At 49.6% G+C, this 23,167-nt stretch overlaps 1 protein-coding gene across 2 annotated transcripts in view; it reads right to left on the bottom strand.

Moving 5' to 3' along the window:
• The window catches only part of PTH1R (parathyroid hormone 1 receptor), a 172,935-nt gene that overhangs the window by 46,794 nt on the left and 102,974 nt on the right, over positions 1-23,167 (bottom strand). For both annotated transcript variants that reach the window (XM_054016758.1, XM_054016759.1), the window contains exons 4-5: positions 11,130-11,240; positions 9,018-9,136 (exon numbers count right to left, since the gene is read on the bottom strand). In XM_054016758.1, the coding sequence (XP_053872733.1) occupies positions 9,018-9,136; positions 11,130-11,240 (230 nt within the window). The remainder of the gene's footprint in view (positions 1-9,017; positions 9,137-11,129; positions 11,241-23,167) is intronic.

Raw genomic sequence — 23,167 nt, 5'->3', positions numbered from 1 at the left:
TTGCCCCATGGATTTGGATAGGAGTTGTGCATACTTGGCACCTCCCAAATCAGACCATCTGCTACATAGGGATTTAGGAACCAGTCCCTCAGTTTGGTATAAACTAGCATAACTCCACTGCTGTCCATGAAGCTACAGTGATTGACATTAGCTGGGGATCTGGCCCCCCAAGTGTCTGGTTTTAGGTGCCTAAGTTTGAACATTTTGGCCCCTTGCGCGTCAGTCCCCTGATCTGTCAAATGGGGAGACAGTCCCTCTTCGCAGGGGTAAGGCTTAATTCGCTAGCACTCGTTAAGTACTTTGAGACGCTCAGATGAAACTTTAGTATACAAATAGCAATGATTAAATCAGTCACATGGGCTATTAAGGTTCCACTTATACATGCTTAATAAATAATAATAGCGCATAAGAACAGCCACACTGGGTCAGACCAATGTCCACCTAGCCCAGTATCCTGTCTTCTGACAGTGGCCAGTGTCAGATGCTTCAGAGGCAATTTATCAAGTGATCCTCTGTGGTCCAGTCCCAGCATCCAGCAGTCAGAGATTTAGAGACACCCAAAGCATGGGGCTGTGTCCCTGACCATTTTGTCTAATAGCCTGTCCTGTCCTCCATGAATTTACCTAATTCTCTTTTTAACTCAGTTATACTTTTGGCCTTCACAACATCCCCATACAGCTCTTTCCCTCCATAGATCTCAAAACACTTTGAAAAGACAGTCAGTATCATTATCCCCATTTTACAGTTGAGCAAACCGAGGCCTGGAGCGGGGAAGTGACTTGTCCAGGGTCACCCAGCAGGCCAGTGACAGAACTGGGAATAGAATCCAGGTCTCCTGAGTCCCACTCTCATTCCACTGGACCACACTGCCTCTCCTATGACCAATAGACGTTCTCAGCCTGTTCCAGACACAAGAGGCATGTGTTATAGACCATCAGCACATCATTAGAAGGTGCTATGGTGGCTCTATGACATGTGTTGAGCTGTTGGACTGAATTGATTAACCATTTATTAAAACATCTCTTCATCATGTATTAACCGTATACAACCAGCACTGGAATATGAAGTGTGGCCGTGAAATCTGTAACACCTGTGTATTAGTACCTCTAGTTCAGCCACTTCGCAGGCCATACAAATCATGCCATTGTCGAGAAGATACCAAGGAGCTCCAAAGCTCCGGGCTGGAAAACAACTTTGCTTTAAACGATGCGGTTTGGATAAAGCAGCCCTGGCACGCTCCTCTTTTCCCATCGTGCCTGGCATGGGACTCCGATTGCCTTGGGAGCAGAGGAGCCACCACGTTATAAACAAGGGCCATGGATGAAGACAGGGTTGGCTGCGTTATGGTTATGCCCTCTGATGGGCCACGTTGCTGGGATGGTGTTGCCAGGCAGAACTGAACCCATGATGCTGGTCCGCACTGTTTCCCTTCCCCACGGCTTCAGGGGTTTTTTTAGGGAGGGATTTGTCCTTCCTAAACAAGCTGGGCCTGGGATAACAGCGTTTGCAGAGGAGGGAATCTGGCGGGACACAAGGCCCGTTTGCGTTTGGTTACCGGGTGGAAGATCCCTGCGTTGCTGTCAACAGGCCCACATTTGGAAGTGATCATGTGCCAGGTGCCATTGCTACCCACCCAGGCGAAACTGAAAGTGATCATGTGTTACCTACTGCTGCCACCCCGCTGGGCGAAAGTGAACGTGCCTGTCTCCAGGGCGATACTGACGTGTGCCAGGGCGAACGCATCAGTGCTGGAGTTGCTACCGATGCACGCTTGCGTGAAAGGGAAAGTGCCCATATCCAAGGTGCTACGGATGGGCACCAGCGTGGAAGTGAGAGTGCCCCAAGTACGACCAGCACCCGGGGTCAAGTGGAAGCATCCGACGTGCTAGCCATGCACATCCTGACATGAGGTCGCGGGACCTCAGAGATGGGTCTGTCTCGCCCTTAACGATGAAACAAACAAATTGCACCAGACAGAGCCCAGGTTCTCTGACCACACTGGGTGCATTGAGGGACTAGCGCCGGCTGGGCTATGAATCTGACTCCCCAAGTTCCTTGAAACACCAGATGGAAAGTAAACAAAACGGAGCCGGATGGCCAGGGTGCTCGGGCTGGAAGCCGGAGATCTCTCAGCCCGTCGGGCTGAAGTGAGCAGGCTGCCTGTGACGAGAGACACACAGATCCTGCGTTCAGCTCCTGTGCGGCTCCTTTATGGCCACCGGCTGGATGAAGGGTTATCTCAGCTCTTAAAGACAGAGCATTAGCATAAAGAGACACAAACTCACTGAGCCGGGGTAGCTTTCAGCACAGCCCCGGAGGGCTCCCTGAAATCCCTTCGGACCTCCATGATCATGCCACTAGGACACCTCTTTAAGAAGCTCCCTCCTCTCACTTGCCAAACTCCCAGGATGCCTTTTTCCTATGGGCCTGTCAAAGAGTTCCCCTAGGTTTTTCTCCCAGATGGCGGGAGTCCCTGGCCACGCCCAGTTATCGACATGGGGTGGCTTAGAGTCAATTTCAAGCTCCTTGAATATGGGACCCCGCCCTTTGCAGACCTTCTTACATCTCTTCCGATGGGGGATCAAAAGGAAAATAAACGTCCCAATGCATCCGAGAACAACGTCTTCCTGGAGCCAACTCAAAGGGGAAAGATAGCAATACATTCTTACTTCATGGCGGTCTGTGTTGCGATTTTCTAGACGTCCTTCCGGTGGGGTAGCTGCCTTGGGCTCACCCTGGGAGTTGGCCGCACTTCCCGTAGGTTTGGGGATCTCCTGGATGGGAGTCCTCCCTGCGTCTGCAGGAGTCGTTCCAGCCGTTTCCTGATTGGGGTGATCTCTCTCCCCACAGCTCACTGCAGTTTCCTCCTTTTTAAAGGCTTCTTCCCTACCATATGGAATTTACAGGGCTGGAGAGGTGGGGCAAGCCCAGCACACAGGGCCTCTCTGGCCCCTTCCGCAGCAGCGTGGGGTCTACACACTCCGTCGCAGATCTGCCCTCTCGCAAGAGGTCTGTCCTCATCCCGAGTTGGCCACTCCCGGCACATTAGTGGGACATGCAGGGACATGCCAGTGGCAGCCCACTACCTGATCTGCAGCTAAACAGAGGGCATCAGTCTCCGGGCTGTCAATCCAGCACCTTTCACCAGCACTCAGATTCCCCTTTGAAACAACGCTGAAGCAATTGCTTCACTGGGCAGTTAGGAGCTGTTAATCCTCCGTGCATTGATGGTTTTAGCACGCTTTGCTAATTTCAAAAAGATCAGGTGCGTCGCTGCTCTAAGTGAAATAATCCTATTTGTATCATCCAGGGCAAGGGAAAGAGACGCAAATCTTCTCCACCCTCCTCTGTATGCTGCTTTGGCCAGCCATATAATTAGCCCACGGTAGCTAAAATGAGAACACAGAGAACCTAAACAAATACCTATCTAAAGAGAGAGAGACAGGGAGGTTTTTCCAACACTTTCTAGTGTTTGGTTCCCACTGGCTATGTTTGTCCATCTGTCTCTCTCTAAATCTCCCAACAACCTTGGCGGATGATTGCTGGTTAAGTGCAGCTGTTACCGATGACACAAAGATGCTGTTCTCCCAGTGGGAAAAAAATAATAATAGAAAACACAACTCTCTTTGTAGAGATGACGAGTCTGTCTTGGCAGAATCCATCTGCCTGACCTCTATACTTAGAGAACCAGTCGAAGGAGGCATTACTATTACCAGTTCTGCACACTCAGTGGAGGGTGTGAAAGACTGGAGGGCTATATTGACATTGTGACATTCTGTACCTTGGGGGAGCACCCTGTAACCCCCATGTTTCTCATTTATATATAATTGTGATCTTGCATATAAAGCAGGCCGTGTGAGGTATCAGGGGAAAGGTTCTGATCTGCTGAAAGTCATTTCTCTATCCATATATGTATATCATTACTGATTATGAAGTTATGAGAATCGCGTTGTATGGTTGTTACTAAAACATGCTGTAAGTGGGGGAATCAGCCAGATATTCGCTCCCCAGAGGCAACAGCAAGGAAAGTAGCCAACGCCCAGGCAGGGTTTCAAACAACCCATCAACAGCCATTGTCCAGCAAGGGAGCTACAATGCAATGACTCACCTGCATGGGGCCAAACCAGGGGAATTGTCCAAGCTTGCCTGGAGACTCAGCAATGCCCCCCAGACATGCCTGGATGTGTATTCCCCAAGCACATGGGATTGAGGGTATAAAACAGAACACAGGGGCTCCATGAGTCGCCTTTCACCTGCCCCCAACCATGCCGCAAGCAACAAGGACACTGAGAAGACTTAAGCAGAGGAGACTGGCCCAGATTTCAAGGGTGAAATTGTGTACTATGAACTCCATTATCCACTGGAATGAGAAAAACTGCTTAATCTAGAAATTGCCCAGTCTAATAGGGTTGAGAGTTTAGACTGCGTGTTTATATTTTCTTTTCTTTTGGTAACTAACTCTGACTTTTTGCCTATCACTTATAATCACATAAAATCTATCTTTTGTACTCAATACATTTAACTGTTTATCTTTACCAGTGACTTTGCCTGAAGTGTTTGGTAATCTGCTCAGGTCTGCAAAGGCTGGTGTATGTCCACTTTCCACTGATGAAGTGGTGAACCAATTAATACATTTGCATTACCCAGCTTTGAGCAGTGCAAGATGGTATATTCCTGTGGTACAAGGCTGGGAGCTGGGGGGATTTGGCTCCAGTGCCTTTCCTGTGCGATTCATGAGTGGCTCTGGGAGCATTCATGCAATCGAGCTGGGTGTGGGGCTCCACATGTGGTTGTGCTGAGTGATAACAGAACCTGGAGGGGTTTGTTGCTGGTCACTAGCAAGGCATTGTGAGAGACAGCCCAGACTGGAGAGAGTTCAGGGGCACAGAGGTCCCACAGCCCCGGGCTGCACCCTGGAGATCCTATCACAACAGTCTTATAATCGCCACCCTCTGCCAGCAGAGAAAAAGAATAATAATATACATTTTTGTTTGCAGTGTTGTTGTAGGCATGCTGGTCCCAGGATACGAGAGAGACCAGGTGGGTGAGGTAATGGCTTTTATTGGACCAACTTCTGTCAGTGAAAGAGACCAGCTTTCGAGCTACCCAGAGAAGTGATCTGAAGAAGAGCTCTGTGTAAGCTTGAGAGACCATCTCTACCACCCCACCCTGGAACCCATACAAGGTATCATTCAACAGTTACAACCCATACTCAACGGGGACCACATCCTGAAAGAGATCTTTCCCAATCCCCCTCTTCTGGCCTTCAAACAGTCTCCCAACCTCATCCTCAGAAGCAAACTCCCCACAGACCAGAACCCAGCAACTCAAAGCCGCACCAGATCCTGCCAGAACAACAGATGCAAAATCTGCAGCCATTCTTCCACTGCTACCATGATCGATACCCCCTAAACAGGCCTTTAAAAAGCCCTACACATGCCTAGCACAACATGTCTGTACCTCAGCCAGTGGGCTAAATGCCCCAATAACAACTGGGTGGGTGAAACCAGACCATCATGATGCTCTCGAATGAACTCACACAGAAAAACCATCAAAGGCAAAAGCTCCATCTCACCCGGGGGCAAACACTTTTCACAAAACAATCCCTCCACATCTGAACACTCTCCGTCCTCGTCCTCAAAGGAAACCTGCACGGCACCTTCGAAAGATGAGCCTGGGAGCTTAAATTCAAGCCTTTGCTAGACACTAAAAATCGTGGTCTTAAAAAAGACACTGGATTTATGGCTTATTAGAACAGTCTGTAACCCACTAGCCCCGCCCCCTTTTTTGTCCTCTGACTGCAGAGGGGTTTGACCACGTTAACGACTTATGCTAAACAATCCGTTCCACCTTGCGTGAGACTCTGCCCTGAAGAAGCGCGCTGTGTAGCTTGCAAGCTGGTCTCTTTCCACCAACAGAAGCTGGGCCAATAAAAGTTATGACCTCACCCTCCTTGTTTCTCTGCAAGAGGCAGACTTTGAAAAGATAGACCCAGCTAGCCAGGCGATCCTGAACTGTCCCTTTCTTCGGAGCCGTGTAGAGTGACCTGCTTTGCTCCTCGTTAGACAGACCCACACTACACCCAGGTCAACTCCACCTCCGTATGCTCAGGATGTGACATCAATAGGAAAAAAAATATGGGTTGTACACATAGACTGGGCCATTTGGGTGCTAAAGCTTGTCCGAGGCCTTTCCCAGGATTCTCTGATACTTTGGAATTAAACTCTACAGTGCAAGAACAGACCATTTACAAAACACACAGCTGTGCTTCACCCCAGGGAAGCACCACATGGCAGAGGCCACTGCCTGGAAGCTGTAGAAACTTCCTGCATATGGACGGTAAAGGGTGAGATGACCCACTTCCCCATATCCTCTCACAGTCTGCCAGTTCTAAGCTGTGTACTCAAAGCCCTGACTCTGTGGGGAGGAAAGGGAAGTGGCTGTACTAGTGAGAGGAACGAGGGCATAATATCTAGACCCTAGGCCTCTTCCCAAGAGAGTGTTAATAGAGGGGAAATCTGGCCCAGTGGTTCCCATGGTCACCTAGGAGCTAGCATATGCAGGTGCAATTCCCTGCCCTGCTACTAACTCACTGTGTGATTTTGGACTGATTTCTTTGTGCCTCAGTTTCCCCTCTCTAAAACAGGGAGAACAGCACCTGCCTACCTTATAGGAGTAGCATGAGGTACATTAAAGATTGTGAGGTGTTCAAATACTATGGTAACCGGGGGTGGGCCCACCATACGTGCCTTAATTAGATGATCCAGTTCTCGCTTTATTCTGGTGAGGTCGTGCAGTCTATTCCCCTGCCAGCGCAGGATTGTTCCCTAAAATACAGTCCATCCTCCTGCCTAGTTTTGAATGCATAGGGGAGGGGAGAAGCCAGCACCTGGGAGAGGAAAGGGAGGAGGCTACATACATCTTGCAGATTTCTTCTGCCTAACATCTGTAACATTTCGCTTGCACAAAGCGATCACTCCACGGTCAGTTCCGGTCCTCAAAGGAAACCTGCACAACACTTTCTCAAGACCAGCTTGGCGGCTTAAATTCATTACTTTGCCAGACCCTAAAAATCCTGATCAAACCGAGACACTGGATTTCTGGCTTATTACGAGGATCTGTAACCCACTACCACCTCTTTTTGGCCTAGGACTGCAGAGGTGTAACTGGGCCACTCTACCGCGAATGGTCCCTGACAATACATGCTAACTACTAATGCCACCTTGCATTTTGCTGTGACGCTGGGAGCTCCTTTCCCAGACCTGCAGAGCTCTGCGGCTCAAAAGCTCCGAAGGCGATTGCTGCAACATCCTTCTCTCTGGTCATGACAAACACCCTGCTCAGATCCAATCAGAATGCTGCTACAAAGATCATTCTCTTAGCCCGTGGCTTTGACCATGTCAGCCCTCTCTTGGCATCCCTCCACTGCTTCCCCTTCTCGATTGCATCAACTGCCTGTCTTCAGGCCCCTTGAACCCAGTCTGAACCACGCTATGCAATTCGCCCCAGGGTGGAGTACTTCACTGGAGTTGTTTACCTGTCCCGGGACCTGCAGTAATTACCCCCCACTGATTTTAGTTTCTGGGGAAAGCTGGTAACCCTCCTCCCCCACAGAGCTAGAATACAGTCCCTAACTCACAAGGAGGCGTATAACATGGAAGCATAGACTCACAGAAACGTAGCGCAGGAAGGGACCTCAAGAGGTCATCAAGTCCAGCCTCCTTGAGGCAGGATCAAGTAAACCTAGACCATCCCTGACAGGTGTCCAACCTGTTCTTAAAAACCTCCAGTGACGGGGATTCCACAACCTCCCTTGGAAGCCTGATCCAGAGCTTCACTACCCTGAGAGTTAGAAAGTTTTTCCTAATATTGAACTTAAATCTCCCTTCCTGCAGATTGAGCAAATTGTTTCTTGTCCGATCTTCAGTGAATACAAAAAATAACTGAGCACCGGCCTCTTTATAACAGCCCTTAATATAATTTAAATCTGTAATCAGACCCCGCTTCAGTCTCCTTTTCTCACTAAACATGCCAAGCTTTTTTAACCTTTCCTCATAGTTCATTTGATCATTGTTGTTGCTCTCCTCTGGACTCTCTCCTGTTTCTTCACATCTTTCCTAAAGTGTGGTGCCCGGAATTGGACACAGTTCTCCAGCTGGGGCTGCACCAGTCCTGAGCAGAGCAGGACAATCACCTCCCGTGTCTTACATACGACACTCCTGTTAATACCCCTCGGAATGAGATCAGCCTTTTTCACAACTGCGTCACATTGTTGGCTCATAGTCCATTTGCGATCCACTATAGACCCCAGATTCTTTCCAGCTGTGCCTCTGTCTAGCCGGTTACTCCCCATTTTGTGTGGTCCATTTGACTTTTCCTTCCTAAGGGTGGTACTTTGCACTGGCCTTTATTGAATTTATTGTTGATTTCAGAGCAATTCGCCAATTTGTCCAGGGTGTTTTGACTTCCAATCCTGTCCTCCCAAGAGCCTGCAACCTCTCCCAGCCTGGTGTCACCTGCAAATTTTATAAGCGTACTCTCCACTCTATTATCCAAGTCATTCATGAAAACATTGAACAGTACCCAGGACTGACCCCTGTAGGGGGGTCCCTGCCCATAGGTGGTGATGGTCTCCACTAGCATGGAACGAGTCCCCCCCCCCCCCCCAAAAAAAAAAAAAAATTGTGGTTATCAGCTCTTAGCTTCTTAAGAAACTCCACATAGTGCCCTCCAGATTCCCCCACCCTGGATCTCTGTGAAAATGGATCAGGCCACTTTGAGGAGTGCATGACAAATATCTGACTGTCTTGAAGAACACCCCACCTCCGCCCCCTTGAGGTGAAGCAATTTCCCACTGAAACAAATGGGAAAGATTTGATTGGGACCTGCAAACACTGGGAATCTTTCCAGCATCAGGAAGCAACCTGCAGGGCACTGCTTGTTTAAGAACAGAAGGCTCGATTGGCTAGTTCTGATCAGATCCCCCCATTCCCAGTTTGCATACAAGCATGGCATACCGTCTCCCTGGTTTCGTTGGTGAGGAACTTGGCGCATTCGCTGTAATTCGCCCAGGTGCGGTTGTTGCCTGGCACCAGCTCCCAGCTCCCATTCACGTCACACCGCCGATAGGCATGGCCTAACGAAAGGAACGAGAAAACAGACAACATGATGCTTAGCGGATTGCAGTCCTGGAAGAACAGAAGAAGTATCTTTCCCGATGCTTCAACCACAGATTCACACCTGTCCTTATAAGTTAGCTACCCATAATCAGCCTGCCCTTATCTGCTCTCTCTGCTGCTTGTCATGGAGCCGTGGGGGAACAGGGGATAGTTTCAGATCAGCTTAGCCCAGAGGATCTCCCACCGCAACTGAACTTCAAAACCCAGTCATTTGTTCTACACAGAAACTCTCAAATTTAAAGAGGCACCCATCAAACAGTGTAGGTCAAAATACAGGGTTTAAAAAAAGAAAGACAGAAAAATGGTTTTCAAAATGCAATAGCATGGAAACATTTGCATGATGGTTAAAAAAAAGTCATTGAAAAGCAATGGGCTCGTTCAAGTGGATCTTTCTACATCTCTAGCCCTTATCACTGTACGATCTTAGCGCCTTCCAATTAGGAATAGATGATTTTTTTTCTTGGTCACACCCGTTACCAAGAGGGAACTCGGATACAGCGCAGAGTAAGTGATTTACCCAAGGTCAGCCAGAGTTCCTGTGGCAAATCCAGGAATAAAACCCAGTGCTCCATCCACTAGACCATCCTTCTTCCCCTTCCACGTATCATAAGGGGGCCTTTAAGTGGATGTGCAGAAAAACCTCCCTGGCAGCTTCAGTTCTGGCATAAGGATTCACCCTGGCCCAGCTCCCAGTCCTGGCCACAGTGGGCCTGTGGGAGGGTTGTGGGTGTAATCTACTACACGATGGCTAGTCTCTGCTTCCTGGGAGCCCTGGGAAGCATGCATAAGTTAGAGCAGCCTCGAGGCTGCTCTTATTCACACCAGGGACCAAGCAGACTCCTGCACAGCCCAGCATGGGGGGAGCACAAAAATGGTTTTACCCACCAACTCCGGTCCTGCGCCCAGCTCAAGTACAGAGAAGCTGAGAAACAGGCACAAGGATTTTTTGTTTTTTAAAAAAATTAGACACAGTATAGCCAAATTGCGGTCTTGGCTCCACCAGCGCACTGGCTTTGTAATGCGGAATGAGACCGGTGCAGCCACACCAATGTCACAGGGTCACTGCCCTCAGGAGCCAGAGTGGAGCCGCCATCGGTGACGACAGTGGGAATTTTCTGTAATACTTTTACGCTCTATTTGTAGGATCCCGCACCCATGCGCGTTGCATCACTACCTTTGGGGATGGGGTGAGAATTAATTCTGTCCTTGCAACATCGGTGATCAGGGCAAAGTGTCTGAGCCACTAAGGCTGACTGGACTGGAATCAACACAGGCCCTACCATGTCAAGAGGAACCTTAATAACTGAAGATGAACTCCTAGAACCAGTTGCTTCTCCCCACTTCCTTGCACGAAAGCAGAACAAAAAGCCCCAAGCTGGAGAACAAGGATTTGAAGGCGTCAGGTGCCTGTGATAAGAACAGGTTCTCTCAACACAGGGGCTCCCACGCGGGACTCTGACACAAAGGGACACAGAGCCGAGATGGATTCTGCAGCGGTTTGGCTTGGCGGAGCTCTGGCTTCAGTCAATATGAACTCTGCCTTCACCTGTGCTTCTCGATGCTCACCTAAGTGCTTCCAGACGCTGTAGTCCAGGGGGCTGTGAAAATCTGCAAATACTGATGTGCATTGATCCCTGAAAGGGGTAGAAAGTCCCTGACTGGGAGTCTGCTCTGATGCTGAGACACCAGGATTGCTGGATCCCAAAGGCCTAGTCTAGGAGGCGTTGAGGCCATCTGGCCTACCCTTATGGCAAAATGGGAACCCTGGGGGGCTGGGGCACTAAAGGGTGACTCCCAGGATACTGTTTAAGGGCCGGGGGGTAAACCCGGGACACCGTTCAAGAAGGGAAAGGCTCCCTAGGCCAACGCCCGGCTCTCTAGTCCTCAGCTTCATTCCTTCCCGCTGCAGGCTAGAAGGTTCCCATGGCATTTGGGAAGGAGCTTTATTACCTTTGTGGTTGAAGTCATAGATGTACTCAGGACACGGCATGGCCACCACTTTGCCCGGCACGCCTTCAGGCCAGCAGCCAATGCCGTCCCACTCGGGCAGACAGAAACCATCTGCGGGAGAAAAGCGAAAACAAGAGACGTCACTGCGCCTGCAGCATTCAGCAACTTGCACCGACATAGTCCCCTGGCACCCTCAGAACTGTCGTGTGCCAGCTGGATATACACTGCCCAGAGAGGCCCTTCTCCCAGCTAGAATTAAGTTCAGGGCACAAATCAGTGCTTTTGGCCCAACTTGGCATTAGGGGAACATGCTGTATGCAGGTAGTTAATAAAGAGAGCGCCCTCTACTGACAGCTAAGAATAAGCAGCATGGTCAAGAACAGCAGTTCTCAACCTGTAGCCCAATCAGCACTCAACTGGGGCCCAGCTGTGAGCTAAAAAAATTCAAAATTTGCAGCTCTGGTCTGGCAGGGGGCAGGGGTGGCTGAGGGGGAGACAGCATCTTTCAGCCTGCATGAGCGCTCCTGCCAGCAGGGGGCTGGTGAACGACGCAGGGGCTGGGAGAGTGGGTCTGTGGGTAGGTTTGTCGGGGGGGGGGGTTCTGGGCAGTGAGGGAGTGGGGGGAGCTGGGAACTGGAGTTTTCCCGGGCTGCTGCAGCACCCCCATGTTTTAGGTAGGGCTCCGCTCCTGGGGTCAGGTTCAGCTGCTGGCGGCCCCGCAGGGGGGGGTGGGGAGGGGAGTTCTGCTGCCCAGCCCCGCACAGCGGGGTTCGGGGTCCAGGGTCTGGCCCCGCTGCAGGTTCCGCGGTCCATCTGCCCAGTCCCACACAGTGGTTCCGGGTCCCAGCTGCCCGGCCCAGTGTCCAGGGCACTGGGCCTAGGGAACTCTGGGGAGGTTTAGGAGGGAGGCGCTGTGGTTCTCAACCTGCGGCCCACAATGATAAACAGGCTGAGAACCACTGGTCAAGAAGTGAATAGGTTCGATAGAGCTGCTGTTGTTATGCTCAGCAATTGGCTTCTAGTGCGCAGCTCCTGACACCTGCCAGCGGCGGTGGAGTAGATACAACCCATCCCGCTTTTGATTCTTTTCAAAGGGACATGGTCCAGATAAAAGGGCTGCTGTCCAGGTGTTCTCTGTGGGGATTCCCATGACTTTGGAAGCCACTTCCCATGTTTGGTTTGAAATAGTCCTTTAGGGCACGGTGAGCAGCTCGCCTTGTCACCCAGGCATTTGAAAATGGGGCAGGAGAAAGAGACTGTAAAGGGTGGGGAATTTAGCAGTGAGAAAGGGGGACCTGAACTTCTCAGGTGCTGTGTTTAGACACAGTAACTCCAAATAGCTCCATTACACCAGCTGCTGGTGGGAAGTTATACTGAGTTATAACGCTGCCCCGTAAATACGTGTGAGCATTAATTTGGTTGTAACATTCAGGGCAACTAGAGCATATAGACAGGTGCCTTGTTCTAGCATTCATATCAATCCAGAGAAATAGTATTTATACTAAAAATGCTTTGGGGAGTTGCTTACATCTGTCTGCTGGTATCAGTTTACCCAGGTTTTCTAGAAACAGGTGGCTGGATATTATGGTTCCTTTTAACCAGCCCCACTCCCAGTTAAGTCAGCGGGAGTTTGATATCAACGAGGAAAGATCGGGTCCAGTTTTTGGAAGAAACTAAATTTCATATCCCTCACACTCCTAATCTACAGTTGAAGTCTGTCATCCTGCAGCCATCATAAAGGGTTCAGAGGACATCTATACGGATGGAGTAGGGGTAGTTAAAAATAGGGGGGAGGGATAACCCCTCAAAAAATGTCTTCCCTCCACCCCCTTTCTTTTTGGAATTTATTTTGAAAACTCAATTTTGAATATTCATCTCAATGTTCATCCTATTTTGTTTTGTTTTGAAATTTATCAAAACTTGAAACAATCTGACCCACTCTAATGGTGAGGCTATCCAGAGCTTCAGTAGCAAGGGTTGGAAAAGAACAACACAACTCCCTCCACAGTTCTGGAAGGGCTCTGGGCCCAGACCTTCAAAGGGATTTCATGGCCTCGATACCTTTGAGGATCTGGACCACACATCCTCATGCTTCAGGGCAGAAGCCAAACTATAGGCTAATGGGGGTCAGGAAAACACTTTGCTTGGAGGCAGATGAGCACAGAACTGCTTACTGCTGGGTTCTTACACCTTCCTACGAAGCAGCTGGAACTGATCACTTCCAGAGACAGGACACATGACTAGATGGACAATTGGTCAGCGCTGGTGTAGCACTTTCTATGTTCTTTTGTTTCTAATCACCTGCTGGGACAAGCAACACCTGATGAAGCCAACTGCTGTCCATGCTCAGAACTGCCCAACCTACACTACAGAACTTGCACCGATGCGTCTGCACTGCTGTAGTGATGCTTGTGCAGATGCCCTAAGCTGACGGGAGAGAGCTCTCTCGTCAACTTAATTACTCCAGCCCCCGCGAGCGGCGGTAACTACATCGGCGGGAGAAGGTGTCCCCTGACCTCGCGCTGTCCACACCAGTGCTTAGGTCGGTATAATTTACATCACTCCGGGGAGTGACTTATTCTCACTTCTAAGGGCAGGTCTACACTACCCGCAGGATTGGCGGGTAACAATCGATCTATCAGGGGTCGATTTATCGCATCTAGTCTAGACGCGATAAATCGATCCCCAAGCGCTCTCCCGTTGACTCCGGTACTCCACCGCCGTGAGAGGCGCAAGTGGAGTCGACGGGGGAGTGGCAGCAGTCGACTCAGCGCCGTGAAGACGCCGCGGTAAGTCGATCTAAATATGTCGACTTCAGCTACACTATTCCCATAGCTGAAGTTGCGTATCTTAGGTCGATCTCACCCCCCCAGTGTAGACCAGGGCTTAGTGACATCACTTGTGACGCCTTAAGCTGGAGTGTAGATATAGCTCTAGTTTTCAGCATTCCCTTGAAAGTAGGGCTGAAAACCCTTCAGAATCTCCTAGTCTATCCAAAACTGGCTTGCAGCAATATATGGTATGTGAGGATTCAATCCTGCAAAGTGCTGAGCTCTCTGCACCAGTCCAACAAAGTGCTTAAATATGTGCTTAATTTGAAGTACCTGAGTAGTCCCATTAACTTCCGTGGGATTGTCTTCATGCTTAGAGTTAAGCACTTGCTTAAATACTTTGCTGGGTAGGACCAGCTGGGCCAGACTGCTCAGAACCTTTCAGGATCTTGCCCCAAGAACCCATTTGAAAGGAAAACAAATGCAGACAGACTCACACAGACGGGCCCCACTCTTTTAATTTCCGCGTTGCAGGAGGCAGCTTCCCCCGCTTTAGCAATTACTGCACTGCAGACTGATACTCCTAGCTAGATTCTCAGCATTGTATGCAGTGTCTGGTCTAAAGGCACTCTACAGCAATGGAAACAGAATGGAATACAGCACGTTCTTCTCATCTGCGAGAGCGTTCCATTATGAAAGACACAACAAATGTTCCGAGATCACAGAGACGATGTTCGTCCATTAACATCAAAGCTAGGCCATCAACAGTCTTTCAGTCATTCAAGTAATTTATTCTTTGTAATGCATACACTTTCGTATGATTAAAGAACAGCTCAGGATTCCTTAAAAAAAGTATCTTAGATAATTTTCTCCCCTTTAGGTTTAGGGATGACAGAGCATGATTCAATATGCTGGTAATATAGGGCATCCAATGACACACAATTTAATAATTGATTTCTTATCTTTAATTTAGTGCTGATGAAAGACGGCAGATTGGCAGCAATAGGAAACTGAAGTCCAAGTATAGAGTGAGTAGGGGTCTCCAGCACTGGCATGACATGCAGAAAGCAGAGATCTATATCCCATTGGGCTGAGTTAAAGAGAGAATGGGTATATATACCCAATTTCCATTAGTTGTACCTTGGCTGGCAGAATTCGCTTTTTATCAGTCAATGTTGATTTCACTGCACACACACAAACCAACTAAAAAAATTTTTCCATCACCAATAATCAAAATTTGCAGATAGGCAAAGTGAGAAAAATGCTGCTCATTGACGTTTGGTTGAAGGATATTTACTTTGCATATTTTGACATGTGATATTGACAATTTGTGCTGTACCGGTTAGAAAGCTTCCACGTTTTTGACTCTCAATGTCTGCAGTCATTAAATAATGATTGTGTCTGCCCCCCTTTAATGTCCCGAAAGTGTGAAAATTGAAATTGATAAAAAGAGGAAAAACCAGCTGAAAACCCCGACTGTGAAAATTGAAATGAAAGAGAGTTTAAAAATGCTTTACAATAAACATAGAAATTATTCACTGAAATGATAAAAAAATATAAATCAAATTCTACCAAGCCTCGTTGTACTGCACTTTCTCTTCTAACATTTGTCTTCAGCGGTAGCTCCTCACTTTGTGCATGGAAGGAAAATCGATGCTTCCAAACGAGCGAGGTGTGCAATTATTTCCCAGCTAGTGTGTTCAACAGAAATGCTGGAAACTGATGAGGCTAACGCACAGTAATCAGCTTATCGAACTGGGAGTCAGGACTCCTGGGTTCTGTTGCCTCTGACGTGCTGCAATTTTTAATTAAGTAACTGAGAGACCAAGGCCCAGATGCAACAAAAGGTATTTAGGCTCCGAATGCCCATTGGTTTCAGTGGCCATTAGGGGTCTAAATACCTGTGTGGATCTGGGCCCAAACCAGCTGCCATTGAAATCAATTAAAAGATTCCCGCTGACTTTCATGGAAGTTGGATCACACCCTAGCTCTGTGCCTCAGTTTGTCCATCTGCGACATGGGTACAATAATACTTCGGTCCCGCACTGAGGTTTGGAGTTTATGAAGCCGTGTTTCTGAAGGGATTTGAGACTTTTGAACAAACAGTACTAAATAGTGCAAAGTATTTTCATCGTCTTGAGAAGCATCTGTCAAAATTAATGAAAAGTTGAATTAAAGTATTCCTCTACACTTAATGACAACAGGAAGTGCCTGAATACACTCAGGAGATATTTTTAATACAGAAACATCAAACATGCCTGACCTGAGTAGCTGCATGATGTTATTATCAGAACCTTTGCCTTACCTGTCCCCATTAGACTTTTGTTAGTTTCATACCTGCGTCTGTCTCAGGTGATGTGTAGTAGCAGTTTCTGACCCTCACTAAAACTTTTGTTTTATTGTGGCTTTGTTGTGTAGATGAAACGTGCTATATAAAAGCTAGGTATTATTAATTATTATCGTTGTTGTTGTTTTGTAAAGCAATTCACACAAGAGCTGGTTAAAAAAATGGACGAAAAACATTCACAAAATGTTTCAAAAGTTGTTTTCATTTTGCAGGGTTCAAAAGGGACCATTTTTTGTTTGTTTTTGTTTTTTTCTACCACTTTCCCTCCCTCCCAGCATTTTTTTTGTTTTGTTTATCATTTAAATTTTGTTTTGTTTTCCCTCCCGCTTCTTCCTTCCTCTTTTACCAGTCATTTAAAAAAATGATTTAAAAAAAAGACAGAAAAGAGAGAGAATGAATTGAAAAATGATAAATAACAAACATTGAAAAACATAAAAAAATCATAAGCCGACAATTTTTCACGACAAGTTTTTTAAAAGACCATTTCTCAGCCGGAGAATTTTTCATTAAAAAGTTTCAACCTGCTTTCGGGCACTGCAAAGTTTTCCTAAGACATCTCATTTTTCTGATCCACTGTAGAATACTGAATACAGATAACCAGAGGGGATCCACTTTATTGTAACTGACCAGGTAAAAGCTTATGAGTATTTTTCTTTTCAACAAAGAGAATGTAGGTTTAGGACTTCAACAAGCTGCTTGCATCACTCTGAGCAGCAGTGTGGAGCGGGGATAAGAATATATTTGAGTACATATACCTGCATGCATGTTATGTCAGTGTCAGAGGGCCTAAAAGGAGCTTTTCCCAGAATAAACAGGATGCAATTAAAATGTAATTCACAACAAACTGTATAACCTCCAGAGAAAACAGGAATAAATACGCAGAGTATATATGTTATACATATAACCCACACACCTCCTGGGTGTGGTGCTCTGTCCCATGTAGTGGCACCGAGACCACTTAGGGCTGGTCTACACTGGGGGGGGGGGGAGGGAATCGATCTAAGATACGCAACTTCAGCTACGAGAATAGTGTAGCTGAAGTCGACGTATCTTAGTTCGACTTACCTCGTGTCTTCATGGTGTGGGATCAACGGCCGCGGCTCCCCCGTCGACTCCGCTTCCGCCTCTCGCCGAGCTGGAGTTCAGCAGTCGACGGGAGAGCGATCGGGGATCAATTTATCGCGTCTACGCTACACACGATAAATTGATCCCCGACAGATCGATCGCTACCCGCCGATCCGGCGGGTAGTGTAGATGTACCCTTAGAGATGAATGAGTCAACTACACCCCTAGCTAACAGCCAAATGGCTCATGCCGTAGTGACTTATGCACAAGCTTCAGAAGTCCCTGGTTCAATCCTGCTTGCCGACAACCAGGGTCTGTTGGTGTTACATACATACATACATACATATAATATATAAGGGCAAGTACATAGACCCAGACACATAGGTATACACACATATACACATGTGTATATAATATATAGATACACTGAATGTGGGTTATGTCCAGGGCTGGCTTTAACAAGTGCGGAGCCTGATTCGTGAGCCTTGTACTCACTGGGCGGTGCTCCGAGTCTTCAGCGGCACTTTGGATTGCTGGGCTCCAGCTGGCGCTCTGACCAGGAAGCGGCACTGCGGGGCTTGCCGGCGCTGTGGCCAGGGGAGCGGGGCCGTGGGGCTTGCTGCGCTCCAGCTGGGGGAGCGGGGCCCTTTTAGGCGGGGGGCCTGATTCCGGGGAATCGGCGGAATCGGCCTAAAGCCAGCCCCGGTCATGTCAGCTAGTGAAAATCAGTGCAACTCCATTAATTCCAACAGATCTATGCCAATTTGCACCCGCTGCGGATTGTTTTAATGAGGGAGGTAGGGGATTTGGTTAAAGATTCATGCGGTAAAATGGTGTGTCAGAACATTTCTCTGCTGAAAAAAAAAATCTTTGCTGAGCCTTTCCCCCAGCCTCCTGGAAGTCAGGCAGGGAGACAACTCCAGGGGACGTGCAGGAACTGTTGGGTTGGAGCTTTACACACACACTATAAAAATTATAAACAGCCTGGGTAAACACTAAGCCCCGACGCCTGCTTTTCCACAGGGTGTGGGCTGAGCGGTTCTGACAGCTTTACAGAGGCTTCCCATTCTGGATGCTAGACCGGGGGTGGGAGGATGCAGTTGCGTGAGGATGCTGCGCTATCTTTGGGGATGTTTGTTCCTTCTCATACCTGACCCTGGTGTCTGTCTCTTTCCCTGCTTCAGCTGAGCAAGGGCTCGGGTGAGCACACTAGCAGCGCTTATCTAGGGTACATGTGGATCCGCGATCTCTACTGGATAGCATGGCAAACACATTTGCATGTGTGCAACCACGTTCCCCTCTAGGGGCTGCTACAACCAATTATCTCGAAGGATCGGGACCTGAGTTTCAGGAGTAAGAAATCCCAGGCTCTGTCCTGCCTAAACTCTTGGGAACTCATCAGTAACCTCTGTGGCCAATTCAGCTGTATAGCTGATCCAGCCAGAACTCCCAGTGCGTCTTCCCTCCAAAGGAGGATACCAAATACATAGAATCAGACCAGTGGTCCATATGTGGCCAGGACTGATGCTTCAGAGAAGGTGCAAAAGAACCCAACCATAAGCAGATGTGGGACCGTCTTCGGCGGCATTTCGGTGGCAGGTCTTTCGAATCGGGCCCCGCACGTCCTAAAGCCGGCCCTGACGGCAGGTCTCATCCTTGTTTCTAACAACCAGAGAGTGGCTGAAGTTCACATAGGGAGACAAGAATTGAACTGGGGCCTTCCCCGTCCAGTTCCTTAACCAAAGCCCTAACCACTACTCCCAGAACGAGGCTTTGCCAATCCGCAGGCCTCCTTCCAGCTGTGCAAGGAAACAACAGCCCATTGGACAGGCTCGCGAGCTGCCCCGCCAACTCACAAGTGACCCGACAAGCCAGCGATGGCCTCCGACAACTCAGACTGTTTTCCCGAGGGAGTCGTGAAGCTTCCAAGATGCCGCCTTTTGTGTACAGAAAGGTTCCTGTGTCTCCCCCATTTCCCTCCCATCCTACGAGCCGAGCGTTATGTTGTTTTCAGTCCTCTCTCCCCTCCGGAAGGCTTGTCCCAGGACTGCCAGTGTCAACACCACCCTCCTCCAGCTCTCCTGGCTTCCCAAATAACTCCTCCAGCCCACAGCAGCACCGTGTCCATTGCCCCTGCCGCAATAACAAGTCAAAGCAGGCACTCAATGAAGAAACACCCAGGAGGGAGAGGTAGATGTGGGGCTCCAGCGATTCAGCTTTTCGTCTGCTTGGCCTGCGTTTGGGAGGTGCTTCAGCCCTGAATGTTTCCCTCGGAGTCACCTTAGAGCTTATTAACGGGAGTCCCTAAGAGGAGGGACTGACGACAGGCCTTGCATGAATTTTTTACACCCCCATTAGCCCCCATGGGCTTAATTCTTGCCTGACCAGCTCCGCTCTAGTCCAGTTCCGGACCAAACATTGCTGTGCCAGAACACCTCAACCCCGACCCACCGGCATCCTTGGGCCTTGCTCAGTCCCAACCTGAAATGCTCTCTGCTCTACCTGCCTTTGCATGCCTTGGCCAATGCACCCACAAACCTCCTTCCCTGAACCCTTCAGCAGAGCCGCTCCCTGCCCACTGGCCTGCCTCAGTTTCCCTGCTGCTCAGCAGTCTCCCTCTGGCTAAGAAGTAAGCAGAGAGCAACCAGACCCGAACTAGCCCTTCACTCCTTGGGTGCAGAGATCCATATACAGTCCTTGCCCTTCCCAAGCCGCAGATCCTTCTCTAGGCCCAGGCAACCTTCATTCCTTGGTCCCATGAATTCACAACAGTCCCTTCACCCCAGGGACACCAGCTCAGTGCCTCAAGGTAGCTCAGCAGAGGCACTGAGATGCTCAGGCCCTCTCTCTACCACAGGCTCTAGCCCTGAACTCCTGAACGGTGAAGCAGCCACCTCCTCCAGCTTCACGTATTGATATTTCCTGCTCTCCTTGGGCTGCTTCTTTCTGTGGCTCTCCTGCCGTCCAGCCCTTCCTGGCTCCTTGTCCCTGGAAGCCCCCTTCCCATCAGATATCAGAGGGGTAGCCGTGTTAGTCTGAATCTGTAAAAAGCAACAGAGGGTCCTGTGGCACCTTTGAGACTAACAGAAGTACTGGGAGCATAAGCTTTCGTGGGTAAGGTTCTTACTCACGAAAGCTTATGCTCCCAGTACTTCTGTTAGTCTCAAAGGTGCCACAGGACCCTCTGTTGCTTCCCATCAGATGCTCCCCAGATCCCCTAAATACCCACACACACAATTTTGAAAAAAGAAGGTGCTCGGGGATTTGTAAATGCACAACCTAACTGCGAGAGGTTAGCAGGGCCTGACTAAACTGTGCTGCATGCCCGGCTGAGAGGCAGCAGGGGTGGTAATAGAGCAGGAGTCAGGAGTCCTGGGTTCTATTCCAGTCTCTGCTATGTGACCTTGGACAAGTCGCTGTACCCTGCTCACCCTTTGTCCGTCTTGGGTACTTAGACTGTTGCCTCTTTGGGTCAGGGACTGTCTCTTCCTATTTGTATGTACAGCACCTAGCACAATGGGGCCTCTAAGGATGACGCTGGAATTGTGATTGATTACAACAGTCTGTAACCACTAACCCCTCTTTTTGTCCTATGACTGCAGAGGTGTTAATAGGCCATTCTACCTTGAATGGTCCCTTACAAAATGGACTAACTACTTATGCTCAACAATAGGGTTGTCACCTTTCTAATTTCTAGTATCCGGACCCCCCCGAGACCCCGCCCCTGTCTCTCCTTTCCTCTTCTCTACCCCTCCTCGGTCACTGGATCATCTCCATCTCCCTCCCCACTTCCAGCTGGGCTCCCTCTGTGCCAGGGCTAGGCTGGGACCTGCTGCAGCCTAACAAGGAACTTGCCAGTAGGTAGGAGGCAGTCCCGGCTGAGCAGGGATTGGCATGGGTTAATGACCTGGTGCCTCTCCCCTGTCCTGCAGTGACCTGGCCTTTGCATTTTGCTGTGATGCCCCGAGTACCTCTCCCAACCCTGAAGAGGCGCTCTGTGTAGCTCGGAAGTGTGTCTCTCTCATCACCAGAAGTTGGTCCAGTGAAAGCTATTACCTCCCACACCTTATCTCTCCAATATCCTGGGACCGACACAGCCACAACTACACTGCACGCAAACTACACTCCTCTGAGGCCGCGGCTGCAAAACCTTTCGGAATCCAAAACGCCCCACTAAAGCTGAGAGCCCCCTGGCGAAAGGGCCTCACCGGATGCCCTGATGAACCCAGAAGGCTCGGCACTGTGAGGCAGGGGGGCACCACTGAACCCAGAACAGCCAGGGAGGGAGGGGGGTCTTTGCGGGATGCCCTCACAAAGATGACCGCAGAGAGACAATTGCACACTGAAGCCTTCACGTTTCCGCTGCTCAGGGTGCATCCACCGAGGGATGTGCTCACTTGCCTTCTAGATTTCCTACCCCACCCCCCTCCGTTCTTTGTGCGAGCGTCGCATACATGTGGAGAACACATTAAAACCATCTGCGCGGCCGCTTGGCAGTGGGAAAAATGCAAACAAGGGCTCGAGGTGTTTATCTAAGGGTATGGAATATAAATCAGCCCGAGTTATTCTGGCACCGCGCTAGGCACCAGGGAGACCGCATCTGGAATACGGTGTCCAATTGTGGTCACTCTATTACGGGAAGGACATTCAGCGGATTGGAAACAGGCAGGGAGGAGCAACCCAAAAAAATGACCTGGGCCTTAGGGAGGGGGGTCCGGGCGGGATGTGCATCTGTACAGGGGTGTTTGTCTGGGCCTGCAGCTGCATTGCCAGCTGTGTGTGTCTGGGAATAGGTGTCGGTTTGAAGCGGGGGAGTGTGCGGATGAGTGTACTTGGGCACACGTCTGGGCTGGCTCTGTGTTTGCGCTGAGTGCTAGGGGAGGGGGGTCCGTTTGGGTGAGTGTGTGTGACTGTATATCCAGGCGAGCGTGCGTGTGAGCGCGCTCACACCTGTGTCTCTGGACACGTGCCAGTCTTTACCTGTCTCTGCGTCTTTCTGGGTGCTGCAGAGCCTAGCACGCTGGGAAAAAAGCCTCACCCGCGTTGTTCAGTCTGGCAACTTTATGCTTTCTAGTGAATCGCGGACAGCACAGGAGAGCGCAGATCACATAAAACATCCTAAACACGGTGTCCCTCGCTGGCTCACCCTTCTCTTGGGAGCTCGTCCGGGTTCTATTAGGCAGGCTGGGTGGTCCTACACCCCATTACCTACCCTGCCCCTGCCGCAGCCTCCCTCATCTAAATCTGGTGCAAGATGGCTCACTTTTCCCAGTTCCCTTTATAGACTCCCACTGGGATCACCTGTTTCTTTTGTTCTCCTCCTGGTAACTTTCCATTACTTCCAAGCCCTGCTCCCTTCAGACAAAAGGAGGAAATGTCTTCTCCCAACTAGGGCAAATCCATTGTCCCAAGGTGGCTCACTTTGAATAGACATGGCTGCGTGCTGATCACTCACCATTGACACTGGGCTGGCAGACACCCGACACATGATGCAGTGATTTCATGAGACCATTTCATAAAATCATCCCCAGTTGGGAAGTGGGCCAGACAGAACCCCCAACTAGTCACAGCGCATCCCTCCATCGATCTGTAATAGTGTCTGTGTCTCTCGGTCTGTGTCGGTGGGCGGGAATACCCGTCTGTGTCACCGGGTGTGTCTGTGAGCCAGGAGGCATGCGCGTGCCTGTGCCCACGTCTCTCGGGGGTGCATTGCTATCTGGGGGTCTCCGTCAGTCTGGTGCGAGCGTGTCGGCCTTTGCGTCACGCGCCCTGGCTGGTCGCCTCCATGTCTGGAGCACAGTGCCAGGCAGTGGGTGAACCGTGCTCAATGGGCCACGTGCCTCTACCCAAAAGGC

This window comes from Malaclemys terrapin, chromosome 2, assembly GCF_027887155.1.
Source record: "Malaclemys terrapin pileata isolate rMalTer1 chromosome 2, rMalTer1.hap1, whole genome shotgun sequence".
Lineage (NCBI taxonomy): Eukaryota > Metazoa > Chordata > Testudines > Emydidae > Malaclemys > Malaclemys terrapin.
This window is presented reverse-complemented; position numbering and strand designations above follow the sequence as displayed.